Source organism: Hyla sarda, chromosome 4 (assembly GCF_029499605.1).
Source record: "Hyla sarda isolate aHylSar1 chromosome 4, aHylSar1.hap1, whole genome shotgun sequence".
NCBI lineage: Eukaryota > Metazoa > Chordata > Amphibia > Anura > Hylidae > Hyla > Hyla sarda.
In genome coordinates, this window is record NC_079192.1 from 212654907 (window position 1) to 212679105 (window position 24199).

A 24199-nucleotide genomic window follows, 5' to 3' on the forward strand; every position below is an offset into this window, starting at 1 on the left:
TTGGTCATTTTTTGAGCAGTAAACCTAGTGAATCTAGCTTTATGTTGACCTAGAAGGAGATTTATCATTCTTTTCAAACATATGGCTTTTATATGAAATGTTTTTTTACTTACTTTTGCTTACCTGCAACCTATTTATTAAATAGTCGCCCGAATTTGATAAATAAATCGCACGTAAGCAAAAACCGGGAAACCCACTTACAAAAGCATTTTTCCCTTATGTTAATAGCCAAAGTTCTTTATCAACCCTGTATGAATGTCTGTGTCTGAATGTATGACTACTACTACTACTCCCATCATGGCACAGACTCCTTTCCATGATGGGAGTAGTAGTTCCCTGGCTGCGGGAGTCTGCAGGTGGCTGGGGAGGCTACATTAGTGTTTGTACTACTACCCCCATCATGGAACAGAGTATGTTCCATGATGGGGGTTGTAGTACCGGGGATAAGGGACTGATCGCACAGTGTTTCACTTCTGAGACCCGATGCGATCAGCAGTTATAAAGCAGGAGAGCGGGCGGCATGCCCTGCCACATTGTGATGTATATACTACTGTGTAAACTTTCATTTTTAAATCCGCCGCCAGGAGCCCTGAATGGCCGGCACTGAGAAGCCATTCAGGGCTCTCGGCAGGGTTTTTAAACTACTACTTTGTCCCTCACATTTATGCCCACATGCATGTTTATAATAATTCATTGGCCCCAGTGTATTTATAATAATTCATTGGCCCCAGTGTGCTTATAATAATTCATTGGCCTCAGTGTGTTTATAATAATTAATTGGCCCCAGTGTGCTTATTCCCCCTCCCGCTCCCTGCTCCTCATAGTTACATAGTTACATAGTTAGTATGGTTGAAAAAAGACATACGTCCATCAAGTCCAACCAGGGAATTGAAGGGAAGGGTGTAAGGGGATAAGGGAAAGGGATGTAGTTTTATAATTCTGCATAAGCATTAATGTTATTTTGTTCCAGAAATGTATCTAACCCTGTTTTAAAGCTGTTAATTGTTCCTGCTGTGACCAGTTCCTGAGGTAGACCGTTCCATAAATTCACAGTCCTCACGGTAAAGAAGGCGTGTCGCCCCTTTAGACTAAACCTTTTCTTCTCCAAACGGAGGGAGTGCCCCCTCGTCCTTTGGGGGGGTTTAACCTGGAACAGTTTTTCTCCATATTTTTTGTATGGGCCATTTATATACTTATATACGTTTATCATATCCCCCCTTAAACGTCTCTTCTCAAGACTAAACAATTGTAACTCCTTTAATCGCTCCTCATAGCTAAGATGTTCCATGCCCCATATTAGTTTAGTTGCGCGTCTCTGCACCCTTTCCAACTCCGCAGTGTCCCTTTTATGAACAGGTGACCAAAACTGAACAGCATATTCCAGGTGAGGCCGTACCAATGCTTTACAGGGGGAGTATTATGTCCCTGTCCCTTGAGTCCATGCCTCTTTTGATACATGACAATATCCTGCCGGCTTTGGAAGCAGCAGCCTGACATTGCATGCTATTCTGTAGTCTGTGATCCACAAGTACACCCAGATCCTTCTCTACCAGTGACTCTGCCAGTTTAATCCCCCCTAAGACATACGACGCATGCAGGTTATTAGTACCCAGATGCATAACTTTACATTTATCCACATTAAACCTCATTTGCCAAGTGGTTGCCCAGACACTTAGTCTATCCAAGTCATCTTGTAACTTATGCACATCCTCTATAGACTGTACCGTGCTACAAAGCTTGGTGTCATCTGCAAAGATAGAAACAGAGCTGTTAATACCATCCTCTATATCATTGATAAATAAATTAAACAGCAGCGGGCCCAGTACTGAACCTTGGGGTACACCACTAATAACCGGGGACCAATCAGAGTATGAATCATTGACCACCACTCTCTGGGTACGATCCATGAGCCAGTGTTCAATCCAGTTACAAACTAAAGTTTCCAAGCCCAAGGACCTTAACTTACCTGTCAGACGTCTGTGAGGGACAGTATCAAACGCTTTGGCAAAATCCAGAAACACTATATCCACAGCCATTCCTCTGTCAAGGCTTCTACTCACCTCTTCATAAAAGCAAATTTGATTGGTTTGACAACTTCTATCCTTAGTAAACCCATGCTGGCTATCACTTATAATACTATTATCCCCTATGTATTCCTGTATGTAATCCCTTATAAGTCCTTCAAACAATTTACCCACAATGCACGTTAGACTTACCGGTCTATAATTGCCTGGCGAAGACCTAGAGCCCTTCTTGAAGATTGGTACCACATTCGCCTTGCGCCAGTCCCTTGGCACAATACCAGACACCAGAGAGTCTCTAAATATCATGAACAAGGGTACAGATATTACTGAACTTACCTTCCTAAGAACTCTTGGGTGTAGTCCATCTGGCCCTGGAGATTTGCTTACATTTACTTTACTTATCTTACCTTGTACCATCTCTACATTAAGCCAGTTCAATACATTATATGATGTGTTACCAGCACTGACCTGGCCAATGTCAGCTCCTTCTTCCATAGTATATATAGAACTAAAGAACCCACTCAGTAGCTCCGCCTTCTCTTGATCGCCCGTGACAACCTCCCCATTATCATTATTAAGGGGTCCTACATGCTCTGTCCTTGGTTTTTTTGTATTTATATATCTAAAAAAATATTTAGGATTAGTTTTGCTTTCTTTGGCCACCTGTCTCTCATTTTGAATTTTTGCTGTTTTTATTACATTTTTAAAGATTTTATTAAGCTCTTTGTACTGTTTAAATGCTATAGCTGACCCATCAGATTTGAATTTTTTGAAGGCTATTTTTTGGTTGTTTATTGCTCTTTTAACCTCATTTGTCAGCCATGTAGGATTTAGTTTTAATCGTTTATATTAGTTCCCCTTTGGTATATATTTAGCTGTATAGTTATTTAGAGTTGATTTAAAGATGTCCCATTTACCTTCTGTATCAGTATTTGAGAACACCTCCCCCCAGTCTATGCCTTGTAGTGCAGCTCTCAGCCCAAGGAAATTTGCCTTTTTAAAGTTATATGTTTTTGCTTTCCCCGTCTGTCTTTGTTTTCTACATTTTAAGTCAAAAGTAACTATATTGTGGTCGCTATTACCAAGGTTTTCCCGCACAGTTACATTACCAATCAGCTCTGCATTGTTGGAAATGATCAGATCCAACAAGGCATCACTTCTTGTTGGGTCCTCCACAAACTGGCCCATAAAATTATCCTGCAATAAATTTAGGAATTTTCTCCCCTTTGTAGTTTTAGCCAGCCCCCTGCCCCAATCTATATCTGGATAGTTAAAATCTCCCATTATTACCACTGTACCTGCCCGGGCGGCCCTCTCTATTTGTTTATACAGCCAACCTTCTATCTCTTCAGTGATATTAGGGGGTCTGTAGATTACACCAAATATTATTTTTTCAGTATTTCCCTCCTTTTGTATTTCTACCCATAGTGATTCCACATCCTCAGAATCATCACACACTATGGCATCGTTCACACTGACTTTCATACCACTTCTTACATACAGACAGACTCCACCACCTTTTCTGTTCATTCTATCCTTGCAAAACAATGTAAACCCCTGCAGATTAACAGCCCAGTCATGCGAGGAGTCCAGCCATGTCTCAGTGACCCCAACTATATCAATATGTTCCTCCAGTATCAAGGCCTCAAGCTCCCCAATTTTATTTGCCAGGCTTCTGGCATTTGTGAACATACACTTTACATTTCCCTTAAGTTTTACACATATAGTCTCACTAATGGGATTTTCAGAGTTATTGGGGTTAATGTTATTTTTTGAGTTATAAGGGCTAATTGTACTATTTAAGTTATTGGGGCTAATGGTATTTTTTGAGTTATTGGGTCTAACGTTATTATTTAAGTTATTGGGGCTAATGGGATTTTTTGCGTTATTGCGTCTAACTTTGTTATTTAAGTTATTGGGGCTAACGGTATTTTTTGAGTTAATGGGGCTTATTGTAGTTATTGAGTTATTGGGGCTAATGGAATTTTTTGAATTATTGGGATTACAATTTTTCGGGCTACATTTATTTTTACAGCTGGTTTGTAACGCATGAATCTCCTTATCCACTGCTCTTAACCTCCCCCCACAGGACTCCTCTCCACCCACCATTATGTCCTGACCCCTCTCTAACCTATCCATCCCACTGTCTGCTTTCTTTGCTTTATTATCCTCCCCCCACTCACCTAGTTTAAATACTCAGCCACCCCTTCCAGGATTCTCTCCCCCAGCACAGCAGACCCCCTTCCATTCAGGTGCAAATTATCCGTAGAATAGAGTTTGTACCCCAATGAAAAGTCAGCCCAGTGCTCTAAAAACCCAAACCCTTCCCCCTCACACCACGACTTAAGCCATGCATTTAAATCCCTAAGCTCCCGCTGTCTTTCCTGCGATGCGCATGGCACAGGAAGTATTCCAGAGAACACAACCTTAGAGGTCCTTCCCTTCAGCTTGGCACCTAGTTCCTTGTAATTATTCTTCAAGGACCTCCACCTCATCTTCTTAGAGCAGGGCAGCAGCGGGAACCGGCACAGTGAATGAATGAAGCCAACATTCCCGCATGTAGGCTTCATTCATTCACCACCGCCACCTTCCAATACATCCCCGCTGCTGCCCTGCTTCTAGCGCAATCAGCACACTGCTGGGACAAGTCTTTTCTCTGCTGCTAATCTCTGTACCCGACAGAGATGACCAGCAGAGAATAGACATGTTCCGGCAGTGTGCTGATTGCGCTAGGAGCAGGGCAGCTGCGAGACGCATCGGGCGGCTGAATAAATGAATGGATGAAGCCTACATGCGGGACATGTCGGCTTAATTCATTCACCATCCCTGGTTCCTGACATGTCCCGCTGCTACCCTGCTTCAAGAAGATGAGGAGCAGGCAGAAGGAGGGGGAATAAGCACACTGGGGCCAATGAATTATTATAAACACAATGAAGACAATGAATTATTATAAACACACTGGGGCCAATGAATTATTATAAACACACTGGGGCCAATGAATGGAATAATGAATAATGGGTTATTTTCGTAGTCTATCAAAATTCTTACACAATTATTTTGTGCCTTACTCTATTTTAACACAACATTAATTTTAAAAATTAGAGGGCACACCAGTATGTACGTGTCCTAAAATTAACAAGGTGTGCAGTGTGTATTTCCAATCTTAAAATTAATAGTTAATTAATATATATAATTAATATAATATAATTATAATTATATTAATATAATATAATAAACATGTTAACATTATGTAGTAGCTTTGTTTCATGATGCAGAACAAAAACAGTTATTTAAGTGGGTGTTAATTTCATTTTCTACGGACGTATGCACTTTCTGTAAGCCAGGTTGGACCTGGAATACATATGCAACTTTTAAATGTAGATGCAGCTTTTTTTCTTCATAAATAGCAACTATCGCATTTGATAAATACATGACCACTGCAAAGTAAAAAAAAATTAAAAATACTACGTGAACAGATTTCAGAGATGTGCTTTGGAATAAGCAAACATTTAAAAGTTGCAGTATGTATAGAAAAGTTGCATGTCCACAAGTACATGCGACTTTTTTACACAAACAAAATCTACTACGGAACTTGATAAATATCCTTCATAGTGTATTTTTATGTGTATGCTTCTGTATTTTTACCATTATTTGCTCTATGTGATTCTATTATGTGTTCTATGTGAGTCTATAGGAAAGAAAAAACTGACGTATTCTTCCATGTAACTTATTCACACATATGTACAAAATAAATCCATTTACTTTATATATTGTGTGCATAGACAACCATTAAGGGTGAAAACACACAATGTGGTTGCATTGCATAGTGATGCAGTTGCTTTGTGGTTAGCCATATGTAGTAAATACTTCTGAAATGCTGATGTTAATCTACATTTTTTAGAATTGCCAGTTTTTAGCAATAACATCCTAACAGTTAAATAGCAAAAACTGGCAGGTGATAAAAAAAAAAAAAAAAACAACAGGTTAACAGCAGCATTTCAGAAGTACTTACTGCATATGGCCATTCGCAACACAACAACAATGCAACCACATTGTCACGATGCCGGCTGGCAGGTGGTGGATCCTCTGTGCCAGAGAGGGATTGGCGTGGACCGTGCTAGAGGATCGGTTCTAAGTCACTACTGGTTTTCACCAGAGCCCGCCGCAAAGCGGGATGGTCTTGCTGCGGCGGTAGTGACCAGGTCGTATCCCCTAGCAACGGCTCAACCTCTCTGGCTGCTGAAGATAGGCGCGGTACAAGGGAGTAGACAGAAGCAAGGTCGGACGTAGCAGAAGGTCGGGGCAGGCAGCAAGGATCGTAGTCAGGGGCAACGGCAGAAGGTCTGGAATCACAGGCAAGGAACTCACAAGGAACGCTTTCACTGGCACTAGGGCAACAAGATCCGGCGAGGGAGTGAAGGGGAAGTGAGGTGATATAGGGAAGTGCACAGGTGTAAACACTAATTGGAACCACTGCACCAATCAGCGGTGCAGTGGCCCTTTAAATCGCAAAGACCCGGCGCGCGCGCGCCCTAGGGAGCGGGGCCGCGCGCGCCGGGACAGAACTGACGGGGAGCGAGTCAGGTACGGGAGCCGGGGTGCGCATCGCGAGCGGGCGCTACCCGCATCGCGAATCGCATCCCGGCCGGAGGTGGTAACGCAGCGCCCCGGGTCCGTGGAACCGACCGGGGCGCTGCAGTGAGGGAAGTGTAGCGAGCGCTCCGGGGAGGAGCGGGGACCCGGAGCGCTCGGCGTAACAGTACCCCCCCCCTTGGGTCTCCCCCTCTTCTTGGGGCCTGAGAACCTGAGGATCAGACTTTTGTCCAGGATATTGTCCTCAGGTTCCCAGGACCTCTCTTCTGGACCACAACCCTCCCAATCCACTAAAAAAAAAGTTTTTCCTCTGACTTTTTTAGAGGCCAAGATTTCTTTGACAGAGAAGATGTCCGAGGAGCCGGAAACAGGAGTGGGAGGAACAGATTTAGGAGAAAAACGGTTGAGGATGAGAGGTTTAAGAAGAGAGACGTGAAAGGCATTAGGGATACGAAGAGAAGGAGGAAGAAGAAGTTTGTAAGAGACAGGATTAATTTGAGACAAAACTTTAAAAGGACCAAGATAGCGTGGTCCCAACTTATAGCTCGGGACACGGAAACGGACATATTTAGCGGAGAGCCATACCTTGTCTCCAGGGGAAAAAATGGGAGGAGCTCTTCTTTTCTTATCTGCGAATCTCTTCATGCGAGAAGAAGCCTGTAAGAGAGAATTTTGGGTCTCTTTCCATATGGTGGAAAGATCACGAGAAATTTCATCCACAGCGGGCAGACCAGAGGGCAAGGGGGTAGGGAGGGGGGGAAGAGGGTGACGGCCGTACACCACGAAAAACGGAGATTTGGAGGAAGATTCAGAGATTCTGAAATTATACGAGAATTCGGCCCAAGGTAGAAGATCTGCCCAGTCATCCTGGCGGGAGGAAACAAAATGTCGTAAATAGTCACCCAAGATCTGGTTAATTCTCTCTACTTGTCCATTGGATTGAGGATGGTATGCAGAAGAAAAATTTAATTTAATCTTGAGTTGTTTACAGAGAGCCCTCCAGAATTTAGACACAAATTGGACGCCTCTATCCGAGACGATCTGTGTAGGCAACCCGTGAAGACGAAAAATGTGTACAAAAAATTGTTTAGCCAACTGAGGCGCTGAAGGAAGACCAGGAAGAGGGATGAAATGTGCCATTTTGGAGAATCGATCAACGACCACCCAAATAACAGTGTTGCCATGGGATGGGGGTAAGTCAGTAATAAAATCCATACCAATCAGAGACCAAGGTTGTTCGGGGACAGGTAGAGGATGAAGAAAACCAGCGGGCTTCTGGCGAGGAGTCTTATCCCGGGCACAGATAGTGCAGGCTCGCACAAAGTCCACCACATCAGTCTCTAGAGTCGGCCACCAATAGAAGCGAGAGATGAGTTGCACAGATTTCTTAATGCCCGCATGACCTGCGAGATGGGAGGAGTGACCCCATTTGAGGATCCCAAGGCGTTGGCGTGGAGAAACAAAGGTCTTTCCTGGAGGAGTTTGTCTGATGGAGGCTGGAGAAGTGGAAATCAGGCAGTCAGGAGGAATGATGTGTTGAGGAGAGAGTTCAATTTCAGAGGCATCTGAGGAACGAGAGAGAGCATCGGCCCTAATGTTCTTATCAGCAGGCCGAAAGTGAATTTCAAAATTAAATCGGGCAAAGAACAGAGACCACCTGGCCTGACGAGGATTCAGCCGTTGGGCAGACTGGAGGTAGGAGAGGTTCTTGTGATCGGTGTAAATAATAACTGGAAATCTTGATCCCTCCAGCAGATGCCTCCATTCCTCAAGTGCTAATTTAATGGCTAGAAGCTCTCGATCCCCGATGGAGTAGTTCCTCTCCGCCGGAGAGAAGGTCCTGGAAAAAAAACCACAAGTAACAGCATGCCCGGAAGAGTTTTTTTGTAGAAGGACAGCTCCAGCTCCCACTGAGGAGGCATCAACCTCCAATAGGAAGGGTTTAGATGGGTCAGGTCTGGAGAGCACGGGAGCCGAAGAAAAGGCAGACTTGAGTCGTTTAAAGGCGTCTTCCGCTTGAGGAGGCCAAGACTTGGGATCGGCATTTTTTTTGTTAAAGCCACAATAGGAGCCACAATGGTAGAAAAATGTGGAATAAATTGCCTGTAATAATTGGCGAACCCCAAAAAACGTTGGATGGCACGGAGTCCGGAGGGGCGTGGCCAATCTAAGACGGCAGAGAGTTTATCTGGGTCCATTTGTAGTCCCTGGCCAGAGACCAAGTATCCTAGAAAAGGAAGAGATTGGCATTCAAACAGACATTTCTCTATTTTGGCATAGAGTTGATTATCACGAAGTCTCTGAAGAACCATACGGACATGCTGGCGGTGTTCTTCAAGATTGGCAGAAAAAATCAGGATATCGTCCAGATATACAACAACACAGGAGTATAGGAGATCACGAAAAATTTCATTAACAAAGTCTTGGAAGACGGCAGGGGCGTTGCATAGACCAAAGGGCATGACCAGATACTCAAAGTGTCCATCTCTGGTGTTAAATGCCGTTTTCCATTCATCCCCCTCTCTGATGCGGATGAGATTATAAGCACCTCTTAAGTCCAGTTTGGTAAAAATATGGGCACCTTGGAGACGATCAAAGAGTTCAGAGATGAGGGGTAGGGGGTAGCGGTTCTTAACCGTGATTTTATTAAGACCGCGGTAGTCAATGCAAGGACGTAGAGAGCCATCTTTTTTGGACACAAAGAAAAATCCGGCTCCGGCAGGAGAGGAGGATTTACGGATAAAGCCCTTTTTTAAATTTTCTTGGACGTATTCAGACATGGCAAGAGTCTCTGGGACGGACAGAGGATAGATTCTGCCCCGGGGTGGAGTAGTGCCCGGGAGGAGGTCAATGGGACAATCATAAGGCCTGTGAGGAGGTAGAGTCTCAGCTTGTTTTTTGCAAAAAACGTCCGCAAAGTCCATATAGGCCTTAGGGAGACCGGTTACATGAGGAAGCACAGGGACACGGCAAGGTTTACTGGGAACCGGTTTTAAGCAGTCCTTGGAACAAGAGGGCCCCCAACTCTTGATCTCCCCAGTGGACCAATCCAGGATTGGGGAATGGAGTTGAAGCCAGGGAAGTCCAAGAAGGATTTCAGAAGTGCAATTGGGGAGGACCAACAGTTCAATCCTCTCGTGATGAGATCCGATGCGCATTAGAAGGGGCTCCGTGCGGAAACGTATAGTACAGTCCAATCTTTCATTGTTTACACAATTGATGTAGAGGGGTCTGGCGAGACTGGTCACCGGGATGTTGAACCTGTTGACGAGAGAGGCCAAGATAAAATTTCCTGCAGATCCAGAGTCCAAGAAGGCCACAGCAGAGAAGGAGAAGGCAGAGGCAGACATCCGCACAGGCACAGTAAGACGTGGAGAAGCAGAGTAGACATCAAGGACTGTCTCACCTTTGTGCGGAGTCAGCGGACGTCTTTCCAGGCGGGGAGGACGGATAGGACAATCCTTCAGGAAGTGTTCGGTACTAGCACAGTACAGGCAGAGATTCTCCATGCGGCGTCGTGTCCTCTCTTGGGGTGTCAGGCGAGACCGGTCGACCTGCATAGCCTCCACGGCGGGAGGCACAGGAACAGGTTGCAGGGGACCAGAGGAGAGAGGAGCCGGGGAGAAGAAACGCCTCGTGCGAACAGAGTCCATATCCTGGCGGAGCTCCTGACGCCGTTCGGAAAAACGCATGTCAATGCGAGTGGCAAGATGGATGAGTTCATGTAGGTTAGCAGGGATTTCTCGTGCGGCCAGAACATCTTTAATGTTGCTGGATAGGCCTTTTTTAAAGGTCGCGCAGAGTGCCTCATTATTCCAGGATAATTCTGAAGCAAGGGTACGGAACTGTACGGCATACTCGCCAACGGAAGAATTACCCTGGACCAGGTTCAACAGGGCAGTCTCAGCAGAAGAGGCTCGGGCAGGTTCCTCAAAGACACTTCGAATTTCCGAGAAGAAGGAGTGTACAGAGGCAGTGACGGGGTCATTGCGGTCCCAGAGCGGTGTGGCCCAAGCCAGGGCTTTTCCAGACAGCAGGCTGACTACGAAAGCCACCTTAGACCTTTCAGTGGGGAACTGGTCCGACATCATCTCCAAGTGTAATGAACATTGGGAAAGAAAGCCACGGCAAAACTTAGAGTCCCCATCAAATTTATCCGGCAAGGATAGTCGTATTCCAGAAGCGGCCACTCGCTGCGGAGGAGGTACAGGAGCTGGCGGAGGAGATGATTGCTGGAGGTGTGGTAGTAACTGTTGTAGCATAACAGTCAGTTGAGACAGCTGTTGGCCTTGTTGCGCAATCTGTTGTGACTGCTGGGCGACCACCGTGGTGAGGTCAGCGACAACTGGCAGAGGAACTTCAGCGGGATCCATGGCCGGATCTACTGTCACGATGCCGGCTGGCAGGTGGTGGATCCTCTGTGCCAGAGAGGGATTGGCGTGGACCGTGCTAGAGGATCGGTTCTAAGTCACTACTGGTTTTCACCAGAGCCCGCCGCAAAGCGGGATGGTCTTGCTGCGGCGGTAGTGACCAGGTCGTATCCCCTAGCAACGGCTCAACCTCTCTGGCTGCTGAAGATAGGCGCGGTACAAGGGAGTAGACAGAAGCAAGGTCGGACGTAGCAGAAGGTCGGGGCAGGCAGCAAGGATCGTAGTCAGGGGCAACGGCAGAAGGTCTGGAATCACAGGCAAGGAACTCACAAGGAACGCTTTCACTGGCACTAGGGCAACAAGATCCGGCGAGGGAGTGAAGGGGAAGTGAGGTGATATAGGGAAGTGCACAGGTGTAAACACTAATTGGAACCACTGCACCAATCAGCGGTGCAGTGGCCCTTTAAATCGCAAAGACCCGGCGCGCGCGCGCCCTAGGGAGCGGGGCCGCGCGCGCCGGGACAGAACTGACGGGGAGCGAGTCAGGTACGGGAGCCGGGGTGCGCATCGCGAGCGGGCGCTACCCGCATCGCGAATCGCATCCCGGCCGGAGGTGGTAACGCAGCGCCCCGGGTCCGTGGAACCGACCGGGGCGCTGCAGTGAGGGAAGTGTAGCGAGCGCTCCGGGGAGGAGCGGGGACCCGGAGCGCTCGGCGTAACACACATTGTGTATTTTCACTCTAAGAATTTAAACTGAAAGCATCATAGGGATATTGGGGGAGATTCAGAACCAATGGACGTTGGATGCCATACAACTGATGACAACTGATGCACGTTGTCATAAGTTGCAGCATCAGTTGTGTCGAGATTTAGGCTGAGTTCCCGGATGCCTGACATATGTGAACCCAGTCTAATACCACACACAAGCTGAGGCAGGTGTGTTTTTTTTTTTTTTTAATAAATTACCTCTGCTTTTCAATTCCTGAAAGACCCCTTTAAGTAAAGTTTAGGATTTTATTAATTTAATAAGCTGACTTTTATATATGTAGAAGCAGCAACATAGACCACAACATGGGTCACTACTATTCATTAAATAGGCTGTTATATAAAAAAACACATTTGGAATAGTGAAAACAACTTTACACACCACAGTTATTAGTTTTTACGCCTAGATTGATCTATACAAAAAAAATAAAAAAATACATACTGCCTGGTTAAATAATTCCATTAGGAGACATAGGAGGCATTTACCAGTTTGCCTTCGACAAGAATGTAAAAGGTCACAGGAAGCATTCTTTCTGCACAGTCACGCTAAAAATCAAAGACGCTATTCATAATTTCATGAACAAAAGCCTATTTAAAAGCATGTGCTGCAGATTTGTTGTCTACAAAGTAGCAAACGTAGTAATTCAGTGACGTTAAATCACTAGGGATTTCCATGTACTGATTCAGACGATCCGTTGACATATGGTTATTTGTGCTAAAAGGCAAGATAAGAATTGAAAGAAAGTTTCACAGCTCATGCCTTCTGGAGGTCAATGGTAACCACCCAACCTGTCTTCAGTACAGTAAAAAAGAAATTCTATCATTTTCTAGGATCAAATATTTGTCATTGATTCCAAGAATGAATCTGGAAAAGGGCGCTGTTCTTTTAACCCAAAAGTGAACACTGTTTCGGTTATGATCAGTGAGTATTCTTTTGATTTACATATTTACAGTATGCAGTACAGTATATTCGTACGTTTTAGTGCAAATGTATTTTAAGTTGTTTTGCTATAAAAAAAAAGTTGCCAAAATAGGAGAAACACAAGCAGTACCACCTATGATAAAAAACAAAAACTCTTTAAGATTACTCTAAGAGTGCCTGGTGATATGAGAAATCACTAGAAAATAGACCACCATGACAGGAATCTGGAAGCAGTGCATTATTATGCTTATGTTTTATTTCTGCTGCATATAGTAAATTAAAACAGTTGTCTAATATACCCTGAGATATGCCCTGGGTCTCCAACTGAGGACATCTACCACCACGTGCTCCATGAGCCACAGGAGATAAAATCTCACAACACGGGCTAGCTTGGCTAGCTGTAAAACATCATTATAAAAGGAAATAAATAAAAAAAATAGGGGATCACTTTGCATTAGGCAACTTTCTTTTTCCAGGCAGCTTCCACTATAGGGACCTGTTTACATAGACCTGTGTAAATGCTTCCCTAATGTACAGGCTATTCAGAAGTAAAAAAAAATACGTAAGTATGTAAATAAAGCTTAAAGGATATGAACACCTTTGAATGTTTTTATTTTTTATTATTGCATTGTACATATTCCGGTGTAAAATCATATTGCGGATAGGTCTTTACTAAATGTTTTCTTCATCAGCTTGCAAGTTTTTACATACAATATATTGCAGGTTGCTCTATCCCATTTAGAGTGAAATTCATCAGACGGACAATGGATAAATGTTACACCAAAGCAAATACAATGCAATACTAAAAAATACACTGCTCAAAAAAATTAAGAGAACACTAAGATAACACATCCTAGATCTAAATGAATGAACTAATCGTATGAAATAATTTCGTCTTTACATACTTCAATGTTGACAACAAAATCACACAAAAATTATCAATTTTATCAAATTTATCAACCCATGGAGGTCTGGATATGGAGTCACACTCAAAATCAAAGTGGAAAACCACACTACAGGCTGAAACAACTTTGATGTACTGTCCTTAAAACAAGTCAAAATGAGGCTCAGTAGTGTGTGTGGCCTCCACGTGCCCGTATGACCTCCCTACAATGCTTGGGCATGCTCCTGATGAGGTGGCATCCGCCAACTCCTAGACAGTCTGTGGTTCAACGTGGCGTTGGTGGATGGAGCGAGGTTGATGTCCCAGATGTGCTCAGTCGTATTCAGGTCTGGGGAACGGGCGGGCCAGTCCATAGCATCAATGCCTTCCTCTTACAGGAACTGCTGACACACTCCAGCCACTTGAGGTCTAGCATTGTCTTGCATTAGGAGGAACGCAGGACCAACCCCACCAGCATATGGTCTCACAAGGGGTCTGAGGATCTCATCTGGGTCATACACCAAAGAAAAACAGACAGTATCACAAAGGTCTGTCAGAATAACATGAAGTGAAATGTCATAATACACATAAAACCCCAAAACAAAAACACTATCACACAGTACTCCAAGAAAATATAGTAATCTTTATTGATGAATACATAATATATGAAAACAAGTAAAAGATGGCACCAATAACTACTCTATGCGTTATATGGCATGATAAAGCTACTAAAATATAAGTGGCATGATGTAAAGGGCATCACAGAGTCTATAGCAGCATAAATTAGCAGCACAATTGTAACAAGATGGAAGATAAACAATATAGCAGCATACACAAAGCATTAAAGAGTCCCCGCATTCATAGATTGAGCCTTACCAGACATATAACAGACCCCAACATATGTTTCGCTACATAAGCTTCCTCATCACGCCCCCCGAGGAAGCTTATGGTAGGGAAACATATATTGGGGTCTGTTATATGTCTGGTAAGGCTCAATCTATGAATGCTGGGACTCTAATGCTTTGTATATGCTGCTATATTGTTTATCTTCCATCTTGTTACAAGTGTGCTGCTAATATATGCTGCTATAGACTCTGTGATGACCTTTATATGTTGCCCTTATCTCTTGCTCTAATATAATTGAGTTGATATTATAAACTACTATAGACACTAGTTTACTTTCTTCACAGGCTGCTAGTGTTTTTTTTACCCTACTACTAATGGAGCACATTTAGGATATATATTATATAACAATTTTGCTGCTTAAGTGTCTGTATTACCTCATGCTGCTATTTGACCTGCTTGTACATGTACATTGAGTATGGTATGTATTACATCTTGCCACTTATATTTTAGTAGCCTTATGATGCCATATAACGCATAGAGTAGTTATTGGTGCCATCTTTTACTTGTTTTCATATATTATGTATTTATCAATAAAGATTACTATATTTTCTTGGAGTACTGTGTGACAGTGTTTTTGTTTTGGGGTCTTATATATATTATGACACTTCACTTCATGTTATTCTGACAGATCTTTGGGATACTGTCTGTTTTTCTTTGGTGTATGACCCAGATGAGATCCTCATTACTGACCCACCGCAAAACCGGTCATGCTGGAGGATGTTGCAGGCAGCAGAAAGTTCTCCTAGGTGTCTCCAGACTGTCATGTCTGTCACATGTGCTCAGTGTGAATCTGCTTTGATCTGTGAAGAGCACAGGTGCGCCAGTGGTGAATTTACTGACTGTTTGAGTGGACACATGCACATTTGTGGCCTGCTGAAGGTCATTTTCAGGGCTCTGGCAGTTCTCCTCCTGCTCCTTCTTGCACAAAGGCGGTCCTTGCCCTCCTACGGCCTCCTCCACGTCTCCTGATGTACTGGCCTGTCTCCTAATAGTACCTCCATGCTCTGGACACTACACTGACAGACACAGCAAACCTTCTTGCCACACCTCGCATTGATGTGCCATCCTGGATGAGCTGCACTACCTGAGCCACTTGTGTGGGTTGTAGACTCCATCTCATGCTACCACTAGAGTAAAAGCACCGCCAGCCTTCAAAAGTGACCAAACCATCAGCCAGGAAGCATAGTAACTGATAAGTGGTCTCTGGTTACAACCTTCAGAACCGCTCCTTTATTGGGAGGTGTCTTGCCAATTGCTTATAATGTCTGTTCCATTTGCACAACAGCATGTGAAATTTATTGTCAATCAGTGTTGCTTTCTGAGTGGACAGTGTGATTTCACAGAAGTGGGATTGACTTGGAGTTACATTGTGTTGTTTAAGTGTTCCCTTTATTTTTTTGAGCAGTGTACATTCAAAGCCTACAATCACCAAACATAAATAACTTATACCACTATATAGTACACTTTATGGGGGATAATTACTAAGCCATGCCATCGATTCACATCCTCAAAAGTTGCTAATTTTTGGTGCAGATATGGTGATTTTTGCTGAAAAAAAAATGCCATTTCTGTGCAAAATATGTAACTTTTGAGAATGTGACCATCTGTGCCAAGAGAGAGGGAAGAAGGCAGGAAGAGTACTTGACTTTGCATGGAGAGGGTGTGCAGGGGGGCGCTCCTCACATGAGCTGGGTATATTTCTGCAACTTAAAGGGGTACTCTGCCCCTAGACATCTTATCCCCAATCCAAGGATAGGGGATAAGATGTTTGATCGCAGGGGTCCCGCTGCTGGGGACCCCCGCTATCTCTCCTGCAGCACCCAGAGTCATCAGCTCTCCAGAGCTAGGTTTGCTCTGTGGCTGATGACTGACAATACAGGGACCGAAGGTTTGTGACGTCATGGCTCTGCCCCTAATGATGTCATGCCCCACCCCTTAATGCAAGTCTATGGGAGGGGGCGTGACTGTTACCACACCCCCTCCCATAGACTTGCATTAAGGGGGCAGGTGTGATGTTATGAGGGAGTGGAGCCATGACATCACACACCGCCGGCCCCTGTCATCAGCCACGGAGCAAACTTAGCTCCAGAAAGCTGATGACTCGGAGGGCTGCAGTAGAGATCGCGGGGGTCCCCAGCAGGGGGACCCCTGCGATCAGACATCCTATCCCCTATCCTTGGACCCCTTTAAGGTGTTGCAGGTCATCCCTAAGGTCACAGAAATATACACCAGCTCATATCGGCTGCCTCAGAGCCACTGGATTTATTAAGAGGGTGCCTTTTAGTAAATCCAGTGAACTAGATATCTGCAGAGATTTATCTACAAGCAGTGCACCAAAAAGCAGCACATAGTAAAACTTTTTTGTTATTTACAATAGTGTGGTCAGTTATGCGTTTACATACAGATAAATGAAGCCTAGCTGAGAGATTTGTGCAGCTGCTGCTGTATTTAGCTTAGATGGCATTGCCGAGACTGGATACAACTGTATCCATTTCTCATGTGAGAGCAGAACTAGCTATGCACAGGTTTGCAGCTTCTAAATCTAAACAAGAGTGTTTTTATTCACTTAATATAAAGAGAGTAATAATGTATTAAGCTGCGAGGCTTAAATCAAATAAATAAATAAATAAAATACAATGATACTCACCAGAACTCAGGCAGAAAAACTTTGTGGCTACAAGTTAACAGCCCCAGGATATGTTCTGTCTTGTTTTTGCATTCTGCAACAATCAGCATTAAAAATAGGAATAGATGCCTGGTACTTGTGCCAACTCTTTTGTTTCGGCATGACAGTATATTCATAAGTTTTAATTAATGTTGTGTAAAAGCAGTAATCTCTGGACAACATTCGGCAAGAGATTCATCCAGAACTGCCACAGGTAAAATGATAGCACATGTATAGTCAAACTTGTTGCTGTCGAATTTGGATGGCTTCCTGCCATCGTTCAACACTAGTAGTTATTAACTTAAAGTCAGATGTGTCAAAGTTGTGTTCTTATAAAATAGGACAACTTTCTATTAATTCTGTAGATTGGTGCTATATCTTACCTGTGATCGTGTGATGCCATGAGGGATTCTGAGAGTTGTAGTGGAACAGGCGGAGAGCCATTAAAATACAGTAAATTGGCTACTGCCCCGCATGAAACATTGATAATGATAAAAATGATAAAATCCACAGTAATGGCTATAAACACCTGTGCTATGGATCTCATCATTTTTTTTTATCTTTTTCAATGTTGCGAGAAGAGTATGTTTCATGCAGGGAAGTAGACAATTGTCTGTATTTACATGACTGTAGATTATTATGTCATAAGACAAATTACCAACATTAAATAGCAATTGAGAGTTAAAAACCATCAGCAAAACTTGCTGTTTTTCTTTTAACCATAGGTTGGGTTAGTAAAAAGGGAAATGTGTCTGTCGTGTATAGTCTAGATGAATAGTTTGAGTTTTGGATGATTTATGACATGTAGGATATATAGTTGTGTATTGTAAATCACTTCACATCTGCCCTCCTTTTTATGAGTGCTATTTCTTTTTTTTTATAACATACTATTCTTTAGATGAAGAGCTCTTTTCTGGTATGTATATTGATTTCATGGGCACTGATTCGGCCATTTTTCGCAGTCTTACAAAACATAATCCGGTGAGAACGGATCAGCACAACTCCAAGTGGCTAAGCGGTAAGGTTCTTTGGCATTTTCAGCCCATTTTAAATGCTTTTAATGTTACATGACACCTTAAGTTTACTACTGTGATTTTCCACAGTCTGAAATTTGTAACATAATATCAAGCAAGTACTAGGTAATATTTACACAAAGGTAAATACAGGCATTCATGTTACTGCGGAGAAGCAAAAATTCCATAATCACTTGCATAATTATGTAGAAAACCTGCAAGGGGTCCAATACTCCCAGCTTTTCAGAAAACAAAAAAGTACTAAACAAAAAAGTACAGGGGGGAGGTACCTAAAACTTAACTTTTAATGTCTATGGTAAAACACACCACACTGTGCTCTAAATTCCATACCAAAGAATAATCAAAACTTTCTAACTGACCGGGTTGTGTCAGTAAGTAATATAAATGATGTTGTTGCCCTTAGCAACCCATATACAGTAAGCACTAGGTTAATATCAGACACTATAATGGTCTTACATATGACCCATTAGTTTACAAAACGTATTATCATTATGTTGTCCTTAGCAACCAACTCAAATAGACACTGTTTATGTCAGGCTGCCGTCACCCATGGCAACCAACAAAGGATCATGATAACATGTCCATATTGTACCCAAATGGCATTTATCTCATGCACCCTTGCTTATTGTGTCCAATAAATAGGACTATAAAACAAATAAAGTGATTTACGTTGTCACAATAACACTTTCATTTATCTCACACACACTTGCTTATTATGTCCAATAAATAGGACTATAGAGCAAATAAGGTTTATGTTGTCATAGTAACACTCTCAACGCGTTTCTGTCACAATTATGTGACGTACTCAGGAGAGATTCAATTATTAATCACTGTTAAATATCACATATATAAACCATCATGCAAAGTACATAGGTAGCAAATTAGGTATATATATATATATATATATATATATATATATATATATATAAACTGAGCACAGATATATTGAACTTGGTCTTATAATCCGGCAGGAACCGTGTCTTCCTTCATTCAGGTTCCTTGCCCGGTCAGGATCCTCGGACGGAGCACAACCCGCAGTGGCGGGGAGCTGTCTGGTTACTGTGGCTTCCTGTGCTTCAGTTTACACAGCCTGACATAAACAGTGTCTATTTGAGTTGGTTGCTAAGGACAACATAATGATAACAATAAGTTTTGTAAACTAATGGGGGATATGTAAGACCATTATAGTGTCTGATATTCACCTAGTGCTTACTGTATATGGGTTGCTAAGGGCAACAACATTGTTTATATTACTTACTGACACAACCCATCAGTTTTAAAGTTTTGATGAATCTTTGGTATGGAATTTAGAGCACAGTGTGGTGTGTTTAACATTAAAAGTTAAGTTTTAGGCACCTCCCCCCTGTACTTTTTTGTTTAGTACTTTTTTGTTTTGTGGAAAAGCAAAGAAATGTGTTTACAACTTTTTTGAAATCTACAAATAAAATAGGCGTTTGAAATAAAATAGTTCACCTATAGGTTCCCCATTCTCTTGACCTTGATGGAGATTATGGGGTTCTGATGGTTCTAGAACTACAACCCAAGATTTTTCCAGAATTTTATTCTTTAAATGAACTGAGAAGATGCATGGCAATGTAAATGTCTCTACGCCATGTGGTTACCCATGATATTGGTGCTGAAAATGAAGTCTTGTGGTCTGTTAGTAAATGCTGGTCAAGGTCAATAATTAGAGGTACAAAATGATGTACAGAATTGACAAGATAGAAACAAGTTTCTGGGAGAATATTGGCAACACTCAGATAAACAACGTACCAGAGGGCTAGATGGTAAATGGTCAGGACCAGTCTAGGTCTGAAATTATAGGCCAAATAGTTAATACTCCGGCAAGCAAGAATACAAACAGGTAAACCACTTTATCTGCTGCCAAGTGGTCATTTTGTAGTGTATAAAACCTTACACTTTGTTACCTTATGGCATGTCACATGAATTCATGCAGGAAAGTGCCTTAAACACACAATGCATTATGTCTATTCACTATCTGAACTGCTGCAAGATACACTCCTTTGTGTACATGATCTTTTCAATACTTAATTATAGTTTATTCCACAGAACCTACAGTGGATATGTACATGTTAAGTAAATATCTTTGAATATCTAAAATATTTTGTGTTGTAGAACCAATTTTTGTGAATGCTCAGCTCCTGCCAGATGGAACAGATCCAAATGATGCAAAAGTTTATTTCTTTCTGAAAGAGAGGTTGACTGACAACAGTGGAAGCACCAAGCAAATCCATTCCATGATAGCCAGAGTGTGCCCTGTAAGACTTGCTTTCTTCCTCATCCTTAGCAGCGACAGATAATATATTCTAATAATTACATTTGTCCTAAGTGCATTTCCTGTTCATGACAAGGTCTAGAATGAAGGCATGGACAAGTACACCTAATGTGCTTCATAACTCTTCCTCAATGTCTAGTCATTTCCATCTGGACTATGTCCAATTTAATTACATTTAATATGAGATTATGAGAATTTTGCCAGATCCTGCTGTTCAGAGCATCAGAGCACTGGTATGTCATCTTCTGTCACACAGCTGACGTACTACAATTTTCCTGTTTTATTTAAATGGATACTGTTAGATACAAAAACTTTTGATATGCTGTAAAGCATTCAAAACCAATAAGTTTTGCAATTGCTTTCATTTGAAAATTTTCAGTATTTCATACTGAAGAAGCCAGTAAAACAACTGCCCCCCCCCCCCGCCTGCTTGGACACATACTAGTCCAGCTGTGTCCATGCGTCATCACCTATATCATGGACACACTTCCTTGATTCGCATCTCACAGCTGGAGGTAAAATCCTCCCACTGTCAGCTTGTGTCTCGCTACTGTCAGTGAGGACAAGCTGGGAGTTGTAGTTTTTCTAATTTTAGGGGAGATGTGAGCAGACAGCATTCTGAGGGAGGGGGTGGAGACCTGCACAGTGAGGCCACGCCCCCTCCCTTTGGGAGGAATTCAGACTAGTGAGCTAAATTAAAAGTGTAATAAAAAATAAATAAAGGTGCTATACACATAAAAATTAGATGTACATGGTCAGGATTGGTTGGATCTGACGGGTACACTTTAAGAAAGATTTCTTCAGTGCTAAACATAATGGCACAAAAATGTATTCTTCAGTTAATAAACCTTTATAAAATGCTTGCCACTATGCATGCAAGTTACTGCAAAAGTCAAGCAAATTTTAACATACAGAATTTTCTATATTTATACATAAGTTTGACTTAGTCTTAAAATTTGAAAAAGTCTTAAAAAAAAGGCAAATGAGTCAGAAATATTAGACTTGGCCATTTATTTATTGAGAAAAAGATGCAATATCACTTATCTGTGAGTGAATATGTGAAAAGCATTCCAACTTTATTCATAAATATAGAATATTCAGGAGGGTTCACAAACTTTCAAGCACCATTGTGGACATCTATTCCAGTCTAAGAATATCTACCATCTTTTTTCCAACTGTTTCCATGTCATAGTGATAGGTTTTGATTGGTTAGGGTCCGGGTGCTGAAACCAGTCACTTAAACAATGGAACTGGTTGTTTTGTCTCATAGACTTTGTATAAATCTGTATACTTCCTAAGGAAAGCTAAGCCTCGGTTCACAAATATCAGGCGTCCGGCATAGTTTCCCTCCGGTGCACGCTCGGTTCCCTCTGATGCTAGAACTGATCCCATTCATTTGAATAGGACACTTCACAATCATCCAGCATCTCAATTTTGACGCCAGATTGTTGGACATGCCAGAGAGCACGGGACAGGGGAACCCAGAAACAATGGTTGCCGGATGCTATACAACTCATGAAAACTTGTCATCAGTTGTGGAATCAGTTGAATCCAGATCTAGGCTTAGTTCACCTATGCCGGATGCTGGACATATGTGAACCCAGCCTAAGACACTGAGTTACAGTTTTCAGCAGAGCACTTCTGACCCTTCATTTTAGAGGTCAATGGGGGTCTCAGCACCCAAACTCCCACAGATTAGAATGAAGTCATAAAAAGGAGATGGTAAATGTACAGTGAAATGAAAACATGTTCGCTGCTGGGTGCGTATGACAGAAACTGTACTGTTTGATCATGGCAATACATTATATTTTTCCTGTTGATTCAAAGAGATTATGATTGAAATAATATCAGATAAGTTGTGTTCTACTAAAGGGATGTGTACTGTATTAAAAAAAAAAGATTAAATTAATGCTTCTTAGCTGCTGTATTGTAAATATTCACTAATGGTTTCCTTTTTAAGGTGGCTAGTCAGTCTTTTATAATATAGTATTTTTTATTTTATTTTTTACTAGGTTACTTTATACTGTTCTACTAATTTGTTGTGGTAAAACGTATTTTGCTCCAATCCAACCACCATCAGTTATCATGAAATATTATGACCTCTCTTTCTAGAATGATATTGGCGGACAAAGAAGCTTAGTTAACAAGTGGACAACATTTTTAAAGGCACGACTTGTGTGCTCAGTGATGGACGAAGATGGGACTGAGACTCATTTCGATGAGTTAGGTAGGTAATTTATTTGTGTGGTATAATAGATGTGCAATATCTGACAAAAACAGATTTTTTGGGAACCTATGCAATAATACCAAAGTAAATTGCACGCTTTCATTAGTGACTAAAGTTAATAATTTGATGAACAGTTTGTGTATATATATATATATATATATATATATATATATATATATATATATATGAATATGTTATCTTTATTTCTTTTTCTTATGCTGTCAATAATAGTTAAGGTATATTTTTCTTTAGTGATTATAGCATTTGTTCATAGGTCTGTATTAAAAGGGTATTCCGGCCAAAGACATCTTATCCCCTATCCAAAGGATAGGGGATAAGATGTCTGACCGCGGGGGGCCTGCCGTTGGGACCCCCCGCAATCTCACTACAGCACCCACATTCTATGCGGCGGGCAGGGCCCCCCACGATCAGACATCTTATACCCTATCCTTTGGATAGGGGATAAAATGTTTTTGCCAGGAATACCCCTTTAAAGCTCCGTAAGACTTGGAGCTTGTATGGAGCTGCTATATGGCAGCATGCATAAGCACTTATTATGGAATAAATGCAATGTACCCAGAGAATACTGTTTTTTTTTTTTTTTTTTTTTTAAGATGGCACTGAATAAAAAAATGCCAAAACAATACCACAATGCATTGTATGTAGATGTTAATGTAACATCTGCCCAGAGTGGTTTTAAAAAATACTTACAAAAAACACTGTGTGAGAATAAAGCCTAAACAGTAGGGCTGGGTTCACATATATCCGGCATCCGGCATAGGTGAACTCGGCCTAGATCTCGACACAACTGATGTCACAACTGATGACAAGTTATCATCAGTTGTATGGCATCCGGCGTCTATTGTTTCTGGACGGCGGACAGGGGAACGCAGCAAGCTGCATTCCCCTGTCCGGTGCCCTCCAGCATGTCCAACCATCTGGCATCAAAATTGAGACGCTGGATGATTGTGAACTGTGATTGAAATCAATAGGATCAGTTCTAGCATCAGTTTCCCTCCAGTGCACTCCAGAGGGAAACTGTGCCAAGCAAGTGATATATATGTGAACCCATCCTAAGTGCACCATTATATGTCCTAGCATATGTCTGCTTAACATTGAAAAACCCTGCTATTCTCTCTCAAGTACTTCCTTTGTTCACTGCACAGAGCTCTCCCCAAAAATGTTCTGTATTTGCATTTGCAGACAGAGAAAAGAGGAGATCTTTTTTTCTCTCTCTATCTCAGTCTCTATCTCAGTCTCTCTCTCAGTAATTTACAGATGTTTACATAAAAAATCTTTTTTGTTACTTTTTAATAGAGGATGTTTTTCTTATGGAAGCAGACAATCCTCGATCAAGCCTTGTCTATGGAATTTTCACAACTTCAAGGTATAACATCTTTTAGAGCGGCACATAGAATCTACAGTATTTACACATTTCTGTTATACCAACAAAACCACACATAGGTGAAGTGAATGACATCGATTATCCTGTGACAATAACATCTGTCAATGGA

At 42.2% G+C, this 24199-nt stretch overlaps 1 protein-coding gene across 2 annotated transcripts in view; it reads left to right on the forward strand.

Annotated features, from left to right (window-relative positions):
• The window catches only part of SEMA3C (semaphorin 3C), a 199627-nt gene that overhangs the window by 128608 nt on the left and 46820 nt on the right, over positions 1-24199 (forward strand). For both annotated transcript variants that reach the window (XM_056573422.1, XM_056573420.1), the window contains exons 6-10: positions 12584-12674; positions 18027-18146; positions 20299-20441; positions 22571-22685; positions 24003-24072. In XM_056573422.1, the coding sequence (XP_056429397.1) occupies positions 12584-12674; positions 18027-18146; positions 20299-20441; positions 22571-22685; positions 24003-24072 (539 nt within the window). The remainder of the gene's footprint in view (positions 1-12583; positions 12675-18026; positions 18147-20298; positions 20442-22570; positions 22686-24002; positions 24073-24199) is intronic.